We start from the raw sequence: 21,529 nt of genomic DNA, 5'->3' as shown, positions 1-21,529 counted from the left end.
TTTTGGTCTGGAAATTTTTGTTGGGAAGGTGTTTCAGTTCAGAACTGTTTACTGTTTACTGTTTCAGGGCTGTTTTATGTTGCATATGTTTTGTTTCACTTCCAGCACCTCTTGAATAAAGGTTTGCTACTGCAAATCTGTACTGTTTCAGTCATGTGGTTTAAAATTGGGTATACTGCTCTTTTTTTTTTCATATGGATTTGGTCCATTGGAGTCTGTCACACCTGTCATATATCATTTTTGGGGTGTTTTACTTTATATGCGTTTTTCCAATCATTAGCAGCAAACTTGAAGTTTTGACATTAATGGTTTTATTCACTTTGGTTATTCTCCTTCCTTAACATTGCTAAACTGCCCGAGTACAGAACTGCATTCTTGTTATAAGAGTGATATCTGCTGAAGATGCACTGCTAATCTCTTGAGAGCGAGCCTCACTGCATTTTAAGAGAAGATAACATAACCAATTGATCTATGTAAAAACTGTTCTGAGTTTTGCAATTTGCTTTTTTTGTGGAAAATAACAAAGGTGTATTTGAACCATTTGTCCCATCGGGTTTGTTTGATAGTTTAGCAGCAAGGTGAATCTACAACTCCAGCTTTTTCTTTAAAGTACCCATATTTTCAACTTCAAACCTGTTCTAGACAGCTACAACAGTATGCTTAGATCAGACCTCTTTTCAGTCTCCTTTTTTCTAGATTGAAAAGATCTGTCAAACATGTCTATATATAATGGTCCTCTGAGATCAAGCATCATTTTGCTCATTTGACCTCTAAGGCTTTAATGTCCTTTGTGTGGTCTGGTGACTACCTATTGAACAAAATACTCAAAGTGAGGTTTTACAAGTGAATTGTAAAGCTTGAGCATAATTTATCTAGATTGAAATTCTGTGGTTTTTGTTCTGTCAAAGACCTCTTTGCTTTCCTTTTATCTGGATAAGAACATAGGCTGTATCAACTCTCGGAAAGCTTTTGTGAGGAGCTTCCTTCACCTCGGACCATGTGACGTGTACAAGCGTGTTGATCTTTTGCTTCCTTTGCCATCTGTCTGCAGGTTAGTGATGGGTAGAGGTGAGGATGGCATGATGGGGATGCCCCATACCTGTGAGGATGAGGTGAATGAGCTGGGCCTGCAGGACGGAATGCTTTTTCTCTTAGAGGCATGCCCAGTTCCCTCAATATGCTTTAGAATCAGGGTGCCCAGGCACACTGCTGGTTAAGGGAAAGGTATATTCCTCGTCTGGAGGTTGACCTAAAGCACATGATAGATCTGGACATCCCATTCAGAAAATCAAATCTGTGAAATGGAAAACAGTGAAACATTTAGGTGCTCAATGGAAGTCTTTGTAACATGAGACCATAATGACAAGTTTAAGGTCAGCTTAACTAAACTCCTCCTGTGCCATCTATTGATGGGGAGTAGGACCATGTGCTTTTCACACCTGGTTTTAACCACTGTTCTGTTCTCTGAACTCAAGAGGCCAGTCATTTACAGTCATTACGCTATTTCAGTCAGTCTGCCCTCAACTCCATAACACAAATTCGGTAATTCAGTATCGGGTAAATAATTTTGACAGAGCAGCATACAAGAAGATAACAGGTTATATAACAGCCAGAATACTAACAGTTTGTATGCTTATGGCCATAACTATTTCTTTTAATAAGAAGGGGATTTTCTAATTATTCTGTTAAATTATTTGATCATTATTTTAGTTCCTGGCTTGTAGGACTTCTGGAGGCTAAGGACTATATTATGTTAAAAGGCGAGCAATGATTAATACAGAGCTCGAAGGAACCATTGCAGGTGGATGATAACCTTCTCCCACATTGATGCCATTGCCCAGCCTAGATGTCTGAGATAGCTTGCATGAACTTTAAAATTGTGAGGTTCTAACAGTCTGACAGCATCTGGCAGTCTTGTGTAGATGTATTGTCTACTGGCTCTCTGCTCTTTGGTGATTGTTGAGACCTGGGACGCTGTCGCTTTTGCAGTTGTATGAGCAGTGATTCTGACAGCGTTCTGTCCTCACAGCTGATGATTTCCAGTTCAGGGTAAACTGTTGAAAACAACAGTAATATCAGCAGGTAACTGGGTTTCTATGAATTAGTTGTCTTTCCTGAAAGAGAAGTTGTATACTTGTATACCGGACCTGAGAGCAAAATGTTTTTGGACAGATTGAGCTAATTACATTTGGTCCAAAAGCACTTGCGTATAGTGTAAAAATTCATAAATATGACCTTGAGATGTGTGCTTAACCTTTTAAAAGGTGAACAAGCTGAACAAAATCCTGAGTATAACCCTCAGCTCAACCTTAAATGACTCACATTTTGGATTTTCACAGTTAATCCACAAAACAAATTACCAATATCCTTCATGAGATAGATTTTTGTATTTTCACATAATGAAGCCAGTTCTCCTGGTTAATCTATTATCTCTTGTGATTTGGAGTGTTGTTTATTTTTTTTATTTTAAAATTGAATGCATATTTCTGCTTTTTATTATAAATTCAACTGGGGTCTTGTTTTTCTTTTCCCTGATTTCCAGAATATTAAAGGAAATGTGTTTAAAATAACCATTGCTTTTTATTTCAGTAATCTAAGATGGAGCCAGATCACTGTGGCTCTGAAAAGCTGTAGGTAAAAAAGAAACACTTGGAATGTGTGCTTTGATGATCTTTTGGACAGATCAGTTCATTTTTGACAAATAATCAATGCTTTACTTTTTTGGGTTAGATACAACTTGCTTGGTTTTGTAGTTTATCTTAATCATTAAAAAAACAAAAGCATTTCTGGCATTCTGATTTTAAAGTCTTGCCTTACTGCATTTATGCCAGTAATTTAGTTTTAAAAAGCCAAAATCCATTAGAAAGGGGGAAAAAAGTATTTAGTATATCCAGATCATTTCTTGTTCCCCTTGGTTTCTCTTACTTTGTTTACTTTATTTTTCAACATCCACAGTTGAATTGATATGAAGATTAAGAATGAAAAAGCAGGCACAGTGTTCTGTCTGCTTACTTCTTGTGTAGTAAGAGTTAGGGGCTGATCTTCACTACTGCTTTTATCTAAAAAAAGATAGCAATAGAGTATTAAGAGTCAAGCACTGCAATGGTTGCAGCTCTGGAATGCAGCAGCCTTTTAATATTGACCTGGGGCTTACTAGTTTGAAAAAAATGATTTTGCTCCAGGTCCTTATGTAAGACTTGGCAGCTCTTGTTCCACAATGATTACCAGAATACTCTATGATTTTTGTTAAACCCATTTCTCTGAATATTTAATCCTCTCCACGCAGATGCTTTTTTTTAGACAGGGGACAAGGGGGCCCTGGCAGTGTGAACTGTATCTCCACTCACATTCATTCACAAGAATGAGGGAGTGTAGCCACACTCCACGGCTCAGTGTTCAGCAGGACACAGTCCCAGTCACATCAGTGAGAAAGGTCAGAGTCTGACTCAGCCTGATCTGGACCCTGTGCTCTGAGAATTACTGTACCATAACAGCAGGAGAATGGGCCAACTCCTCCTCAGTGCACACGTGTGAAGTGGAACATCATTGCTGTTTGTTGGATCTCTTAAAATCCAGGCACATCTCTTACTGTCCGTGCCTTGATACTTGTGAGCAAAGGTTAAAAATCGATAGAGGACATGTCTGACCTCAGCAGTGTGTGTCACCGATAATGTCAAGGGGGATGAGCAGTGATTTGATAATGAAGCACTTTATTACCTCACTGTGGCAGTTGAAAAGCAACAAATAAACTCCAAACATCAACAGCACTGAAAACCTCTTTTAATTTAGCCTTCCATTTAACCTATGACTCCTAATCTCACTGGTTGTTCATTAGGAAAATAAATCTGTGGAAAGTCACTGGGAGAGGGGTTCTAGCATGAATCCTACCAGGAGTGAAAATGAGACTATTAACAACTCAGTAGTAACAGTTTCTTCAGCTTGGTTTCAGTGCTGCCACCAAGCCTGGGGTTAAGAGTGCAACCCAGTAAGAGTAACAGCAGCTCCACAGGATTAACAGGACATCACTGACCACTGCTTGGCCAATGCTACACCTCAGTCCACGTGCCTCTGTTAGAGAATGTGTGGTTCTGTTCCTGTTGTGTTTAAGGAGTACGAGGCCTATACTCCACATCCTTGCTGCTCTTTTTCTGCCTCTCACAGATGCCCCCCGCAAGACAAACATAAATGCGCAGTGTGTAATGGTGAATTCATTTTTAAGAGGTAGTCTAGGTTGGCCCATCATGTTTCTTACCGCATGTGTCCCTGCTGTTTCTTCTTCGACAATCTCTCAGATTACAGAGGGATGTAGGTCAAGGCTCCAGGGTGATGATTAATAGTCACAAGACGGAGGTGCGTCTGGAGCCTCTAAGCTGGATCTGACCAGGGCGGCTCCTCGCTTACATGGCGGTATCTGTGCCACTGTTGTACTGTGGGATTCAGTCCACCCCCAGTTCACCGTTTTAACTGGGCTTTAGCAAGAAAAGATAACATTTCAGTTCAGTGGAGAACATAATGTTTGCCACTGGCAAGTAAACAGTAAACAGTAAAACTGAACAGAACCCTTGGAGGTATTTTTGCACTTTAGCTAGAAACTGTGCTGATGAAAATAGCTCTTCTACAACAAGCATTTTGAGGCCACTCCTCTACCTCACTGTCTCAAGCTCAAATACTAATAACATTAGCCAAATGCTTGTTATACTTCCTTGCACAGAAATGGTCTTTAGAAAGTCAGTAATGAAAATCAATATGGATGATCTAAAAAAGAAAGGAAGTGATATGTGCCCCGAAAGCCAGTCCAGGATGTGCTCCCTGAGAGTCACACCAAAAAAGAATTTGGTTTGGACTGGGCCAGCAAGGAGAGTCGGAGCCCTGCTCCTGCATGGACCAGCCCAGCGGGAAGAGTCAGAGCCCTAGTCCAATTTGGACCAGTCCAGCAGGGAAGGTATTCCACTATTTCTATCTATGCCCTTTTTCCCCAATGAAAAGTAATCTTTGTTATTGTCCACAGAAGAATAATGTTCTCATGTCTATAATTCTTGTTTGAAACTCAACAGTTTTTGAAAAGGGATGATAATATACAATCGTTGATATTGAAGCGCTTTTATACAGTATGTCTTGAAAAAATCACTATCATGTATCTGTAACTTTTAATCAGAAAGAATGAATAAAATTACCAAATGATCCTGAAGAATTTTACAATACCAAGCTGAGCCCTGCATTTATGTGTAGACTTAAACCCAGTGAACCCTTTCATTTTCCCACAAGATATTCACACCAGCATTATAATTACAGTATGTGTTTTCCAAAATATCTGTAGCTCTGTGATGCCCCCAAGAGCCTGGCTTCCAAATGCATAGGTGTTACTGTGCACTCCATTATGTGCTTGATGTTGTGTCACAAGTGATCTGTCAAGTATACTCATTAGTATAGGATTCTATAAATTGAATGTTCTTGTGGATGTTTCCACACTGTGGATGAGATTGAGATTGTGATAAGGGTTACCAGTTTCATCTGCAAAACATACAGATAACACTAAAGATGCAATACGTTTGTACTTCATGTTGATTTCTGTGGTCTTGCTCAACATCTTCCTGGTTTCAGCACCACCCAAGTTGCATAAGTCTCTTCTGTCACAAAAATCTCCCTTCTCTTGTAAACATTGCATAGCAATATTCATTGAAAGGCTTGTTTAAATATGGTACAGCTTAACTATTTAAAAGTTGACTAAAACTGAGGATATATTTACAGAATTCCTAGAGCACAGCCAGTGCAATATTTCAGATGCCCTAGGTCCGTCACACCTATTTAAACAACTACATAATGGGTTATCATGGTTGAGTATAGCACTGCAATGACATTGTTACAACAGCATTGAAGTAATTCTATCTGGCTGCTGTTTCTTTCTGTATAGGAGAACAGCAAGGCTCAGCCTGTGTTATGGAGGTCAGCTGCATTGCGAACAGGAGACTGTGGGGTGCAGACTTTTCCATGATGTCACCCTTGGGGTGTCAGACCCTTGCTCATCAGATACAGAAAAAAGTTCATTGCAATTCATTGCATTGCATTCATTGCATTTAAAAAAAAATAAATCAATACATCTCAAATTTTGGTCTAGATTTTAAATGTGAAATCCAGCACGTGAGCAAGCTATAAAAAGCAGTTCAATGATGCTGAAATTCTTACCTGCGTCACAGTAACCCAGCACGCTCGAAGGGCTGGATCTCACCTGCTGTAACCTGAGCATCTCTGCCTGAGGCTGTAGCCCTGCTCTGCATTCCACTCTCAGGTACTGAAGGATCTACATGTACGGGACACCCTGGGAGCAAATCCAGCACATTTAGCCCAAAATGCCCACTCAGGGATGCTGGGATTGCTGTGGGCAAGTGTGAGTGGCCTTCACTGACTACTCCCCCGCCCCCTCCCCCATCCCCCCCATGAAGGCATGTCAGACACCCCGTCCTGGAAGAGCGAAGGTGAGCATCACAGCGGGTGGGCCTGTGGCTCAGCCCTCCATCCTCCCTCAGCAGCAGCTCGGGTGTGGATCTCCCTCATAGCAGGTAGGCACTTATGCTCTGAGACCAGCATTTCTTGGCTTTCATGAGACATGGAGAACAAACAGGTAGCCAGTGGAGAGACAACAAAAAAAACTCCACTGTATGGTCGTTTTTCAGTTAAAGGAGTGAGAAACTGCTGCCTTGTTTCTTATTTTTAAATCAAACCCTCTCCTATGGAATAGCACCTCAGTACTCTTTCTGGATTGTGGTTGTTTATAAATATATACCGAAGAAATACCTGATTCTGATACTGAGCACTACTGTAAATGAGAGCACTGACTCTGCTGAAGGTATCAGTGCACTGAAGTTGGCTGAAATTCACTGGAAATCCTTTAGACTTAATAACATATTTGTGGTGGTCATTTAGCTTCTGTTACGCAGTTGATTGATTTTCTCCTAGTTTTGACACTTCCACAGTGGCCGCAGGAGTAAGTCTTGGTGCTCTAACGACGTCATACAGTGGTGAAACTGAAGACTGTGGTTCAGAAAGCAGTTGCATCAGCACATTTGCAGGTCATGAGGAACTGATGCCCAGATCTGCGAATGGGGTTTAAAATGTAAATACTGAAGGACACATGAGGAATACATTTTGCCTAAAGCACAAAACCTGTCAAGAAAAATGGTTTATACTTAAAAAAAACATTGATAAAATAACGCAACCTGCATTATAAAATCTTGCTTTTTTTTGTTTTGGAACAGATCTGCATTTCTTGTTGTGAAAATGGAACAAAAGCATGACAATGACTGTGCATTTGAACCTTTTCAGTTTTTATTTGTTTATTTATTAATTTCTTTTCACATCTCTTTCAGCCTTCTAAAAATCTCTTTTGTCCTTTCTTGATCTGAAGATGCGATTTTCTGTAATTTATTTGTATGTCAGCTGTTGTCCATAAGTTGATTATATTATTATTTTTACTAGCTTTACCATGTCAAACCATTGACCAGTCAGTGTGTGTTGCAAAGATGGAAAATACACAAAGTGGATTAAGATCAGATCATTTAGAGCAGTTGTGTCATCATCACTCAGTTCTGGTTTCTTAAAATGTTACAATAATGTAGACAACATTCTGAGTGAGCACAGTAAAACCTCTATTCCTGTGCCAAATCCTGAAACCTTGTGTTGTTTGAATGTGAAACACACATTCAAAGAAAAAACTGAGTATGCCCATAGATCAATTTGTTTATTGTGTAAATCTTACCAAAATCCTGAACAGTCTAGTGATAAGAGACAGCTTAACCTGTCTTATTTACCATGTATATAGCTTACAGTGCCTTGCAAAAGTATTCACCTTGGACCTTTTCACATTTTATTGTGTTACAGCATGAACCATGATGTATTTAATTGAGAATTTTTGCCACTCCCCAACACAAAGTACTCTATAATGTCAAAGTGAAACAAAATCCAGACATTTCACTAAATTAATTAAAAATAAAAAAACTAATTGAATGCATAAGTATTCACCCCCTTGCTTTGACACACCTAAATTACCTCTGAAGTAACCAACTCCAAGTCACATTATTACTTGACTAGAGCCCACCTGTGTGCAGTTGATGCGTTTCACATGATTTCAGAATAAATACACCTGTGTCTGGGAGCTTCCTCACTTAGCGTATTTCCAAGGAACATTCCAACCAGATCTGAGACAAGGTTCTTGAAACATACCAGTCAGAACAAGGATATAAGAAAATTTTCAAGGCATTGAATATATCTCAAGGCACAGTGAAGTCCATTATTTAAAAGGTGAGAAAATATGGAACAACTGTGAACCTGCCCAGAACTGGCTGTCCTCCAAAATTAGTGTCAGGACAAGAAGCAGTAAGGGAGGCCTCCAAGAGGTCTACAGCAACTCTAAATGAGTTACAGTCCTCCATGACATAGATGGGAGAAACTGTGCATGAGACAACAATAACACTTAATAAATTTGGCTTGTACGTAAGGGTGGCAAGAAGAAAGCCTTTGTTGAAAAAAACTTTTATCACATCTCAGCTGGAGTTTTCCCAAAGGCATGTGAGAGTCTCAACAATTTGGAGGAAGACTCTATGGTCTGATGAGACCAAAATTGAACTTTGTTTGGTGCAAACCTAACACAGCACATCACACTGAGAACACCATCCTTACAGTGAAGCATGGTGGTGGCAGCATCATGCTTTGGGGATGCTTCTCTGCAGCAGGGACTGGAAAACTCATAAAGATAGAAGGAAAAATGGATAGAGCTAAGTACAGAAAAATCCTGGAGAAATGTGCTGCAATCCGTAAGAGCACCAGGACTTGGAAGATGATTCATCTTCCAACAGGACAATGACCAGAAACATACAGCAAAAGCCACACAGGAGTGGCTAAAAACAAAAAAATGTTTATGTCCTGTTAGTGGCCCAGTCGAAGCCCAAACCTCAATCCCATCGAGCATCTGTGGAATGACTTAAAAATTGCCGCTCACAAACTGTTCCCATCCAACTTGATGGAGCTTGAGCAATTTTGCCAAGAAGAATGGGCAAAGATTCCAGTGTCAAGATGTGCAATGCTGATAGAGACTTACCCAAAGTGACTCACAGCTGTTATTTCTGCCAAAGGTGGTCCTACCAAGTATTAAATCTTGGGGGGGTGAGTTTAGTAGGATTTTTTTACTTTGACATTATAGAGTACTTTGTGTTGATGAGTGGCAAAACATCTGTTAAACACATCATGGTTCCATGCTGTAACACAATAAAATGTGGAAAAAGTCCAAGGAGTGAATACTTCTGCAAGGCACTATATATATGAGCTTGAATAGTTCTTAGCTTCCAGGGAAAACACTGACCCCAGTAAAACCTTATTGATGGGTATCAATGAGATAGCAGCTTCTCTGTGAGTCAAATCTGCATCTGCATCATCCTTCAGGATCAGACCCAGCTACACAGTCCTGACATCAAATATCTGAACTCACTGCACTGTTAAGATATAACTGTATAGATTATTAGAGGTTAGAAACAGGATAAATATTTGGTGTTGTTCCTGTATAATTTCACATTACCTAATAGCAATGATTGTTGAAGCAAACCATAAAACAACAAGCTTATCTTGTAGAGTGTGTTTGATATTCAGTTCTCATCAAACTCTGGGTAAATATAGGGGCTCCTAAGTGACTTGGGTAATGAAGATATTTGTACAATTAAGCATTTTATTCTGGGCATCATTCCTGGAGTATGTCCTTTGCTTGTTTGGCCAACTTTCAACATGCAAGAGGTCACGACTGTCTGGTGTTTCCAAACGTAAGTCTGCCAGGGTGCACTCACAACCTGAGTGGAAATGTAAGTGTGTTTCTGAGGAAGGAGTGCACATATTTCACAGGTAGAATGATGTAGAAATCTATTGGAACTCTGACCCAGGGTGCCTTCTGTGTGGAGTTTGCATGTTCTCCCTGTGGTCAGGTGGTCTTTCCCTGGGTGCTTTGGCTTCTTTCCTCCTTCTAGCATGGCTAAGCTGATTGGTGTCTTGTTATTACAGAAAACAATGTGATGCTTGTCGTATCCAATACTGTGGTGACTGAAAATAAGAATCTCAGCAGTGTTTCCGGATTGTCTTGAGTATATGAGTCCAGCCCTGGTTGTAGTCCTGCCTGGAGACCTCATAATGGATGAATAACTGTCCTTATTATAAAGCTTTTTGTTCTAAAAAAATCCAAACAGCTTTACAAACAAGCAGGGATCCTCTTCATCAATTGCTGAATCTCCACCTGGGTGACACAACACAGTCCCACTGCATAGCAGGTAAGGGAGAAGAGGGAGAAACTGCTTCACCTGTTGAAGGGGGAACTTTCTGAAGATCGGATTGTAAAGCCCACAGCGGAATTTAGCCAGGACACCGTCAGTACCACCAAAAAACTTTTGAACAGCCTAGATGCATGGGATCACTTATGACTGAGTAGTCATGACCTCAGTGTAAAATCAAAGTCTGGTGCCTCCTAAAGCGGATGCATAAACCATACTCCACACGCGTTTGGAAATTGTGGGCCAGAGAACCAAGCTTAAAGGTACACAAACTCTGCTCATAGCAGAGACCTGAAGGTCCCCTATCCCAACACTGGCCTAGCCCAGTCATTCTGTTTCAGGATGGTACACACAGTACACACAAAATAAACCTAATTGTACATAAAAATAAACCTTATATTTTGTCTTAATTCCAGGTATCAGAGACACACATAACGCTCCAGCTCGCTAGTTGCTCGGCCTGCCACTGTGCTCCCCAGCTTGATAAGAAACACTCGCCGCACCGCTCTCAGCACACTGAGCTCGGCCTGCCCGAGAGGCGTTCCCACACGCAGCGCCTCGCACGCTGATAGGTTAGAGGAGACCAAGCCTTAGCAACGCTCCTTTGTGTAGCGATTGGCGCCTGGTAACCATGTGATGCCACTTTAAGATGTTGCTCTCAGTGGCCGCTGTGTGCAGCCATGGAGGAGACTTGATTTGCGCTGAAGACTTGGCTCGGAGAGAAGTAAAAGCCTCCCGAGGAAGCGGAGATATTTACCACACCCTTCGTTGGAGGGGGGGAACAACCGCAGCGAATCTTGCTCTTCACTTTTTCGAGTGGTTTCCTTTCGCCATGGAACTTGTTGTGGAATGCGCAGTGACCCCTCCGTGATTGCGCTTCTACAGCTCCGCTATTATTAGCGACAGTCCGAGGAGAGCTTCCAGTTTTGCTTTCCTGGACATTGAGCGTATTGTCTTTTTTTTAATTGCGTTTTCGTTCTGCGTCTTGCGATTACTGTCCATGAATCTCGATAGCCTTAAACATTCCACACTTCTTTCGACTTTGTTTAAAATGGCAGATGATAATGAACTTCTCGGAGCTTCAGAGTTTATTAAAGGTAAGTCCTGGAGGCTCTCGGAGCTTCTGTGGGGAGATTACTGTGATTTAAATAGCTACCCGTGGTCAGCACTTGCGTTGTACCGTTGCCACACAGTGTATCCACAATAAATCCGGATTTCGGATGGGCACACATTTTGTCTTTTTAACTTCACTTTTATAAAAGTGGAAACGCTGGTTGTTTTTGTTTGTAACGTCCCTTTGTAACTAATTTGTTTTTTAGTGGTTAATTGCGAGAACGGTGGCCTTTCTTCAAATCTATTATGCTGTTTATCTCTCTCTTTGGTAAAAAGTTATTAAATGTAAGGTATACTTGATCTTTGTTTTTTCTCCAGTAGCTGAGTCCTCGGAGGGAAAATGAATTTATCCTGCTGTGGCTGTATAGTGGTTAGGAGTACTACAGGTTTTCCCACACCACGTTGTATCATGTACACATATTTCGGTCATAGATCAGATTTGAATATTTGACGATTACGATGCGCAAAAGTTGCGTCTAACCCTAAAACATCTCTTTGCTCAGGCGGGCGGACTTTTGAGATACGAAGAGGTTGAATAATAACAATGAAGAACTAAGATTTCGTGGGGCTCTTGGACTAACCCTTAAAACCAAACACAGTTGTGAGATCCTAAAATGTAGCGTGTGGGAGTTAATGCACCCTTCCCGTTTGCACTGTGTTTTGACCCCAGAGGCCGAGGAGTCGCCCGGCGCGAGGCTCATGTTCTGGAAGCAGCTTGTGAAGTGTACTTTGACTGCACGCGCGCTGCAGCTGAGTTTCTTGTGTTTCCTAGATCGATTGTATTTCGCCACCCTGAGAAACAAGCCAAAAAGCACCGTGAACACGCACTACTTCTGCACGGATGACGAGTTCGTCTATGAAAAGTAAGTTCTTTTTCTTCCCTCCCCTCGTTCTGACAGCAGCCAACAAGTGTCTATTTTGCTGAACTCGGACATTATGTAAGCTCTTTTAATTGATGGGTTTTAACGCTTCATTTAATAAAATGCAGATCACGCTGAGGGGTATTAGTTTGCATTTTAAGTGCTTAGCTGGAGGATTGTATCCTCACCAAGTTTAAACTTTTAAAGGTTAACGAAACACTGTGTTCTTAATTAAAAAAAAAGATTATCTTACAAAACTGCACCACTTTCTTGTGTTTAAACGTTTCTCTGTGTACTTGCACTTTTATCCTGTCAAAATGTGAAGATTGGTTGCATACTGTCTTAGTGATGGTACAGTAGCAAGCATGTCCTGGAGTCTCCTCTAACTGCTCTTGTTTCATTCCAGCTTTTATGCGGACTTCGGCCCTCTCAACCTGGCTATGTTGTACAGATACTGCTGTAAACTGAACAAAAAACTAAAGGTAAGTTTCAGTCATGTGTATGGTTCACACCTCTCCTGCTGGTTCAGGATGTGCTGTACAACAGCATGTCAAGAATTCTTGTCCCTCACTGATTGCGTGATGAAAGCAGCAGTTGTGACATGGATGTGTGTGGGTTTGAACTCTTGCTTAAGTTGGCACAATAGTGACTGCATGCACGAACAAATAAATTAAGCTATTTTGTAATAAATGGTATTTATGAAGAAAGGTGTTTTTCCAGTTCATGAAAATGTTATTTAAAAAGCACCAGGATGTTTTAAATTGAACCCCATGCACGTTTTCTTTATTAAAGCAATAAATTGCACCTTGAGAACCAACAATTCATCAACAAGGAGTGCTAATTCTTCCACTACGATATAGACTCGTGTTCAGAGCTGTGAGAGTCGATGTGTCAAAGGAGCAACAGGAAGTTTTACTTTTTAGAATCTGTCAATGGATCTGTTTCAGTCAATGAGGGAGGGAAGGCCTGGAGCTCTGTGGCTTCCCCAGTTCCCCTTTGTAACTTGGGCACTTGATTCTTATTGCCTGTTAAAGTGAGTGAATGAAATCTTACCTGTTCACACAAAGTAATAGTAAAATTTATCTAGTGGGAAGTTTTAAAATGTTATCATTTCTTTATTGATCAGGGATATGGAATCTTGTTTCATTACCAAATGTAAAAACGAATAGGCTTAGATATTAATTTCCCATTAGATAATTTACCCCCCTTTAATGAGGATTATTAGGCTGTTTAAACGTTGTGATTTCATTTGTGAGAAATATCTTTCACTTACAAGCAGAAAAAGTAAAACTATTTTGTTGTAGTTGAGACTCTCAAATTTGTACATAAGAACTGGGAAATCCTCATTGTACTCGTGCAGGTGCCATGTGTCCCTTAAATCCTCTGTATTTTTGTGGTGAAGTAATCGCCTTTCTCTCTTAATCCACTGATTCACTTGTGTCTCAAGCTTGTTCAAAGACCCAGGCACAGAGGCAGACCTGGATCAGCCTCCTCATTAGTATCTGTTATAATAAAATTTAGGCTTTACGTCTTACAAAGGTTAATCTCATTCCTCCATTTAAAAATAAGTACTGTATGCTGTAATACCTGATCTGCTGGAGGAGTATTCTTATACTCAGGCCTTCTTGTATTCGGGCATGAAAATCTGTTTGTGTTCGCTTTGGATGGGTTGTTGGCACAAGCCCTTTTGACCAATTTTTCATATACAGTATATCGATGAAAGCAACCCATTTTCATTTTCAACAGGGTACCTCTTAGGAGGTACATATTAAGAACGCATGGAAAGTTTACAAAACAGAGGAAGCTCAAAGTAATTCCAAGGGTTTTGTACATCCATTTGTGGAAGGAACTCTGGGTACTAGTTTCAAAAACATAGCTTCTCCTGCATTCATCCACAGCCCTTTGTGTGGAAATACTATACCTCCTGTTGTCATTCTTAAATGGATAAGTAACAGGTTTATTCCATGCTGAAAAGAGAAGAAAGAAAACACAACGTTTTGGCCATGGAGTCATCTTCAGATGTGAGGGCTCCACGGACGAAATATTGTGTTTTCTTTCTTCTCTTTTCAGCATGGAATAAACCTGTTACTTGTTCCTTTGTAACCTACGCATGCTGATGCAGCTACACACCTGAACTACTTCATTCTTAAATGTAGCTTTATTTCATGTCCTCTGGTTTGTATTTCACCGTCGAGTCTGAAGACATCTGTTGGGTTGAACTTGTCATTGTATTTGAAGTTTTTGAATATTTTATTCCCCTCATAGCCTTCCTACTCTTCAAGTAAAGAGATTCAGCTCCTCCAGTCAGTCAGTGTGGGATATTTCCTTAAATTTAAAAAATGAATCTGGTTTCTCTCCTCCTTCTCTAGACTTATTTCACAGCAGCAATATATATTTTTTGTAACATGGTGAGAAAAGTTGTATATAATATTTCTAAATGAGGTGTCACTAGTACACTGTACAATTTTGTAGAAGTATGTTGATTTAAATTCTGTACTTTTGACTTTTCTAACATTTGCTTTTATAAGAACATTAAAAGAGACAAAGCTATCTATTGAAGACTTATCATAAATGGAATAAGTCCTTTCTCCTAACAGTGTGCAGATGCATCCAAGTGCTTTGAGATTACTTGCAAGTATACTTTCTAATTAGTTGATTTGTCTAATTTAATAATAAATTGGGAAAGAGAAAGCCATTCCGATCCCACATGAAAGGGACAGTTAATAATTGTGAGCAGGAAAGAGGTGTTCTTGACATATTATCACTGAAGTATAACATGGCAATATTCACTATTAACAAGCAGATCTGATTTGTCCAGAAGAAGTGACTTTAGGAACTTTAGATGAAGTTTTAGAGGAGGCCATGTTAGCACATGGGAGCACTGGTTCGTTCTCCACATCTACTGTATAACCCTGCTTTATCAGAGGATCTTCTCTGACTTCAGGCTGGGAGAGCAGGAATAGCTTGTCATCTGGTACGTCTCTACACCCAGGTCTTGGAGAGCCCCAGTGCAGCAAGCTTCAGAGATCATCATTAAGTGATCTAAAGATTAGGAGCAATTTGTGTGTGACCTGTGAAGCAGGTGATTTGGTAGCTTAATTGAGATATAATTTTGGATCAAAACCTTAAGTATCCTGCAGCCTCCAAGCGTACTCTTAATTGAACAGATTACTGATTGAATTTGTAAGTAGCTACCAGGATGCACGTCTCCAGAAATACTACATAAGTAGACTGGGGCTCTCCAGGACTGGGATGAGAGCTCTGTTTCCCTTGTGCATGCTGTTGTTGATGGTACATTAGAGCAGTTTAGCGACAGGATAAGCTTCATTATGAAGTCAGACTTTACAGTTCCATGCACAGGAATTGTTTTTCCTTCAGGTGCATTAAGAGGGTAGAAAATATCATTTAGGGTCCTGATTTTATTTTCTCTTAAGCTACTATGTTGTGCTGACTGGCCTCTTATCATATGTAACCCTGGTTATACTTTTATATATAGGTGAAGATATAGATATGAAACTCATTACCTGCTATGGTATATATTGGAGTTTACCTAAATAATTTGAAGTTAAATCGGTTTTAGAACAGTTCTCCAAGCTCACAAGCAGGTGCATGAAAAGACATGCCGCTGGGATTCATCAGGTCTTCCTGCAGCTCCATGACTCTCTTTAAGGCCCATTTACTATGAATCCATCAATTAACACAAACAAAGCAGGACCCAGCACACTGACTAGTAAATGCAGAGTTGGTTTTAGAGCATGAAGTAAACTGCTGAGAATCTCATAGCTCAATGAAACGTCAACTGTCCCACGGATGAAATTAAATAGGATACACAATAGTTAGATTAGTTAAATAGCATATAATTAGTTATAGAATAGTTTGTACCATTAATTGTACCGGTACTAATTAATGTGCCATTGTAGTAGTGACACCTCTGCTCTCCTATCCTTCTGGTCATTTCTCCTTCCCTAGAAACCACTCAGGGCAGACCTCAGCCCATGTAATGTCAGCATACTCATCATGTGAATGTACTCGAGCAAGAGAGACCAGATGATGTTCATTCCCTTTTAAGATCACAAAAGCTGTTAAGCTGATTTGTACAAACTGTCATTATGAAATAATTCTTCCCAGGCTATAGGTTGCTGAGACATTTCTTTATCCTTGTTAAACTAAGAGATTGGAAATACTGAGAATCAAGACTTAACTCCTTTAGCTCTGTTCTATCTTCTTACTGTGAAAAATGCAAAACAATGTATATTGCATTAATAGCAGCTTTTCTTTTGTCTGACAGCAGATGTGTAGTTCTGTGGTGTATACTTGTTTGAGAATATTAAAGGTAAAAACGCAAGAGCATGGAGTTGTATTGGTGGAGCTGCACCCACTGCATCTGCATTGTTTTGTATAAGTTGCCATGGAGAGAGCATTCCTGTAATGTCACTGCTTGGGTTTGCATGTCGGTGTTTTTTTTTTATAAAGGGGAGGTAGTGACTCCAGCACTGATTGATCACATGTGATAGTGCACTGTATTTGAGAGCATCAAGTCACGCTGCTGTGCTGATAATGCCAGTCTTGCTTAATGAAGGCAATCTTAAGCAAACACTGTAACCATGGACAAGGCTGCTGCTTAAGATGTGTATTTTGATGGGTTTCCTGCTTCTTGCTTGCATGTTGATTGCCCAGATAAGCACTTCTCTCAGTGCTTGGCTTATTTATTGTATAGGTCTGAGGGTCACCTAAAAGCAGTTTATAATAGTAAAAGTAATTAGTAGTGTGTTCAGCCATATCATAAGATCTGTGTAGTTATGAAAGTGCAGTAGTGTGAAAAATCTTTTTTTATTTTTAGAAAAAGGGAATTTGAGACATCTATGTGGATAATATCTGCTATATTATTTCCCATTTTATTTATTTTTTCTTTGTGTGCTCCTGAAGGGGAGTTAGACCTAAAGAGAGGACAGAGGGAAATGTGGTTAATTACTTTTTCATCCATTTAAAAAATAATGGGCTGGTAATTCTGATTTACTGATCAGTTTAACAACTAAAGATATGCCAGACTGTAGACTGTAAGGACCACTGTAATTCTGCAACTACTGAGAGTGTTTTTCTCTCTTTGCACTGGAGGGAAGTGTCTCGGAGATATAATTTCTTAAGTAGTTTGTACCATTAATTGTACCAGTACCAATTAATGTGGTTACTTATTTGGTTCTTTCTTACTGGTGACAAGGTTACAAGTGAGAGAAGTCCATTCTGGTGATGATGATGTCTGACTGGTGACAGAGAAGAATGCAATGTTTTCTGCTTCAAAGAATTAAAATGTCCCCATATGAACCTGTACATATTTTTAAAATATGGAACAGTGCTTTGCGGTACTGTCGAAATCTTTTGCTGTAGAATTAATATTTTTCTGTTGTACTATTTTTGTTATTTTTTCTAGTTCAATTTATCATGTTTAGAGATCCCTGTCTTTGTCAGTCTTGCCAAGTTTTAGTGGTCTGAGGACTTAACACTGTCCATAACACTCATGACCTTCACAAAATAGCACCACCAGCATTGAAATTGACAAGACAGTGGATGGAGACACATTTATTTCCCCTATGCATGTTTCATAAAAACCAAGAATTCCTGAAAAATAATGCAGGGTAATGAAATCCTGGAACTGTAAGATGACCTCCAAACAGTGCTGCAGTCACTGCTCCCAATACAGCACAATGAATGAACCTCAACTGTTTATAAAATACTCACTGCTTCAGTCTGGATCAAGTTATGCTGAGTATGTCAAGAAAGCATGTGTCTAGATACTAATGCAGTGTTAATAAACATAAACTGAAGAATTTCATTTCAGAATATCACAATGAGGGGACTTCACTGCTACTGAAACCTGAGGGAGACTTACTGTAGGGTCAGGGAAGAGCCAGGCACAGGCTCGGCACAGCACAGGAGTGCTGCTTTCTCCAACTTTGCAAATGCAACTTTGTGTCCAGCTCTTCAGCTCTGGACTGCTGCCAGGAGAAGTGAAGAACATTGGGTCTGTGCACAGCACTGGCTGGACTCTGAAGGGCTTGAGTTGAAACTACCCATGCCAGTAGAGGTTGTGTTCTGCTGTTCTGCCATTTCTTTTACAATAGGCTAGGCTCTACTGGCTGCTATCACACTCTTAAAAAATGAACAATATGAACTTTCAGCTTACTTTAATTTCCTTTGTTTGGGATTTTTTTACAAATATTCAAATGAGCCTCCCAGTGACAAAGAGAAGGCTGAAATTGTGACTCTCTGCCCTTTGACAGTGGTGGTTTGTCCAGATGCAGAGTTTGGTGTGTAGCAGCTGCACTTCTCTGCTTCACAAAGCATGTTCCAAGGGGGTGTTTGGAGGGAATTTTTTATGTATTTTCTCCAAACTGTGGAGATGCAGCCACTGCAAAAATTAACAAAAGGTTTTTTTCCCCCCCGTGTTTTGCATGTCTTTAATACTTTTAAATGGGTAGCAAAATACCTTTGACTTGCGGATGTCAGAATGGAGAATGTGTTCTGCACGATGCCATGTTGTTTTTTCTGTTTGACAACCTTTTGGGAAAAACAGTTTCTGAAGTTCTGGTTACTGGGAATTGGACTGAGGAAAGGACTTGAGTGTTGTAGACAGACAGTGGGTAAACTTAGTCCTCGCACAGGCACTCAGAAATTCAGAAATTGTCTGAACAGGTATTCAGAAATTGCCTTTCCCCTGGAAAACGTAATTTGCATTGTAGTTAAAAGAAGCAAGAAAGAGGTGTTCTTGACATGTTGTTACTGAAGTATAATATGGCAATACTCACTATTAACAAGCAGATCTAATTTGTCCACAAGAAATGTGCAAAACCAGCACTAAATCAACTGTGATCGTGGCATTATGCAATAATAATTCCTTACACTTTTCTGATCCTCCACTCAAAGCACTTTACAAGTAATTTGGAGTTCCCTCCACCACAACGAATGTCTTGTACCCACCTGTATGATGCAACAGCAGCCAAGGTGCACTAGTACACTCACAACACATCAGCATCACATGAGGTGAGGGCTGGATATACATAAGCAGATATACTGTGAGCTGCTGAGTTGAAAGGACTAACTGGAAGGTGGAATCTGCAATCTGGCAAATAGTAGAGCTTTACTAAGAGGTGACCCTAATTCTGATAGAGTGTCTGTCCGTGCAATCCCTGTTCATTTCCCTACTGGGAATTGACAAGGTTTACAGTGCATGTGCACGGAGCGCTGTGTGTTATAAAGTTGTTCACATCTTCTGGGTTTTGATTAAGCCCAGACTATGGAACTAAGAAGTGTGATGCCCTATATGGGCTGATCCCTGCATGCTTGCATTGTCCTGTCACATACTTGTCTGGTAGAGTTTGATCAAGCCCATAAATCTTTTGCTCATTATGCAGTGTCAGACCTGCTCTGTTACCACTTGCCTTCTCCACGTGGTAACTCTCCTCATAGCAAAGGCGTGTTAACGTTGCTTCATAGCTGTCAGATTCCCCTCTCAGATCTTTCTAGTCAAGTTGCAGACCACTGGCCTCCCAGCCATTTAACAGGCTGCATCAGGGCCATCAGAAGGTCTGGGATAAAGTCATGCAAAGACAAACCTGGTTGCAAATAGAGTAGCAGCTGCTTTCTTCAGATGTTTTGATGATCCTTCTGTTTGCCAGATACACTTTTACAAAGCCTTCATGCATATATTTATGGATTCATACCAATTAATGAACAGAGTGTTTTTATTAGGCACTACCAAAGGCTGCAGAAGTTTTACTAAAATAAAGGTATAGAAATACCTGGGTGGACAGGAATGACAGCTGGCTTCCTGCTATGTCATGCATGGATAAAGGAAAGAACTTAGAATTTTTTCAAGCTGCTACCTGTAGACTTGCATCTGTTCGCCCCCTTCTTTTAAAGCTGGAATTTAACTTAAATAGTTTTTACTGAAACTCGGATATCCTGACAACGTTTATCAAAAGTAGCTGAAATATTTTACTGCTAGGTTCTCCTTTTCGTTGTAACCTATCAGAGGCTGTGGCTGTTTTGCACTGGTGCCATCAACTTCATGAAGGCAAAGACATTGTGTTTAAAGACATTTGCCAAATACTAATCATGTACAGAAGCCATATCACCCTGCAGCTCCGAACTGGCAACCCACTGGAGCTAAGCAGATGTGAGCCTGGTCAGTACCTGGATGAGAGACCTCCTGGAAAAAACTAAAGTTGCTGCTGAAAGAGGTATTAGAGGGGCCAGCAGGGGGCACTCACCCTGCAGTCTGTGTGGGTCTTAATGCCCCAGTATAGTAATGGGGACACTGTACTGACACTCTCTGTTAAAAATCCCAGAGTGTTTCTCGAAAAGAGTAGGGATGTTACCCCAGCATCCCGGCCAAATTTCCCTTTGGCCTTTACCAGTCATGGTCTCCTAATAATCACCGTGTGGTGAACATATTGGCACACCATCATCCAGGTGGCAGCTGCACATTGGTGGTGGTGGTGGGGAGTCCCCATTACCTGTAAAGCTCTTTGAATGGAGTTTACAGTAAGGTGCTATATAAGTGTAAGGAAATATTATGAATGAATCATGTTTATAAAGAATGTACTGGAAGGCTTCATTCAAGAATCACTTATAAGGGTAGTATGCATTAAGAACTTATGAGAGGAATCCATTTGGCTTATTTAACCCATTCGGTAGTAGTTAATTGATCCAAGGATTTTATCTAGCTGTTTCTTGAAAGAAACCAGGCTATTTGTTTCAACAACATAACTGGGTAGCTTGTTCCATACTCCCACACCCCTTTGTGTGAATAATAAATAATACAGGGATACAGAGCAAGCCACCTGAATGAAGCCTTTTTCAAGTCAGTGAGTAAGACCATCTCCCTGTGATCTCTGGCATACTGTACATCCATCAGCTGAGTGTATTGCGGCCCGATTAAAGATCAGCATCTCCAAATCTGAGGTCCTGGAATCCTCTCCATGTGAGGGGGGGAACAGCTGCTCCAGATGGAGTAGTTTAAATGCACCAGGGTCTTATTCATGAGTGAAGGAGTGGGGGATCATGAGATTGACCAGCAGTTTACCATGGTGGAGAAGCGGGAAGTGAGTTTGCAATCAAAGTTCTTGGTTTTCCAGTCAATTTATGTCCTCACCCTCACTTATGGTCATGGGTTTTGGGTAGTCACCTAAATGAATGAGATTGTGGGTAAAAGCAGAAGAAATGAGGTAGGGGTGTTGGGCTTACTCTCTGTGACAA

At 40.4% G+C, this 21,529-nt stretch overlaps 1 protein-coding gene across 4 annotated transcripts in view; it reads left to right on the top strand.

Annotated features, from left to right (window-relative positions):
• Positions 1–10,933: 10,933 nt before the first annotated feature.
• Positions 10,934–21,529, top strand: part of cdc14ab (cell division cycle 14Ab) — an 80,618-nt gene continuing 70,022 nt past the window's right edge. For 3 of the 4 annotated variants that reach the window (XM_015339302.2, XM_015339301.2, XM_015339300.2), the window contains exons 1-4: positions 10,934–11,398; positions 12,187–12,277; positions 12,681–12,756; positions 16,566–16,607. In XM_015339302.2, the coding sequence (XP_015194788.2) occupies positions 11,302–11,398; positions 12,187–12,277; positions 12,681–12,756; positions 16,566–16,607 (306 nt within the window). In that variant the 5' untranslated portion in view covers positions 10,934–11,301. The remainder of the gene's footprint in view (positions 11,399–12,186; positions 12,278–12,680; positions 12,757–16,565; positions 16,608–21,529) is intronic. The other variant, XM_006643074.3, reaches the window with a different exon arrangement.

The sequence above is a fragment of the Lepisosteus oculatus genome, chromosome 9 (assembly GCF_040954835.1).
Source record: "Lepisosteus oculatus isolate fLepOcu1 chromosome 9, fLepOcu1.hap2, whole genome shotgun sequence".
In the NCBI taxonomy this organism is placed as follows: Eukaryota; Metazoa; Chordata; class Actinopteri; order Semionotiformes; family Lepisosteidae; genus Lepisosteus; species Lepisosteus oculatus.
The sequence above is the reverse complement of the archived record's forward strand: the minus strand, read 5'-3'. Positions and strand labels throughout refer to the sequence as shown.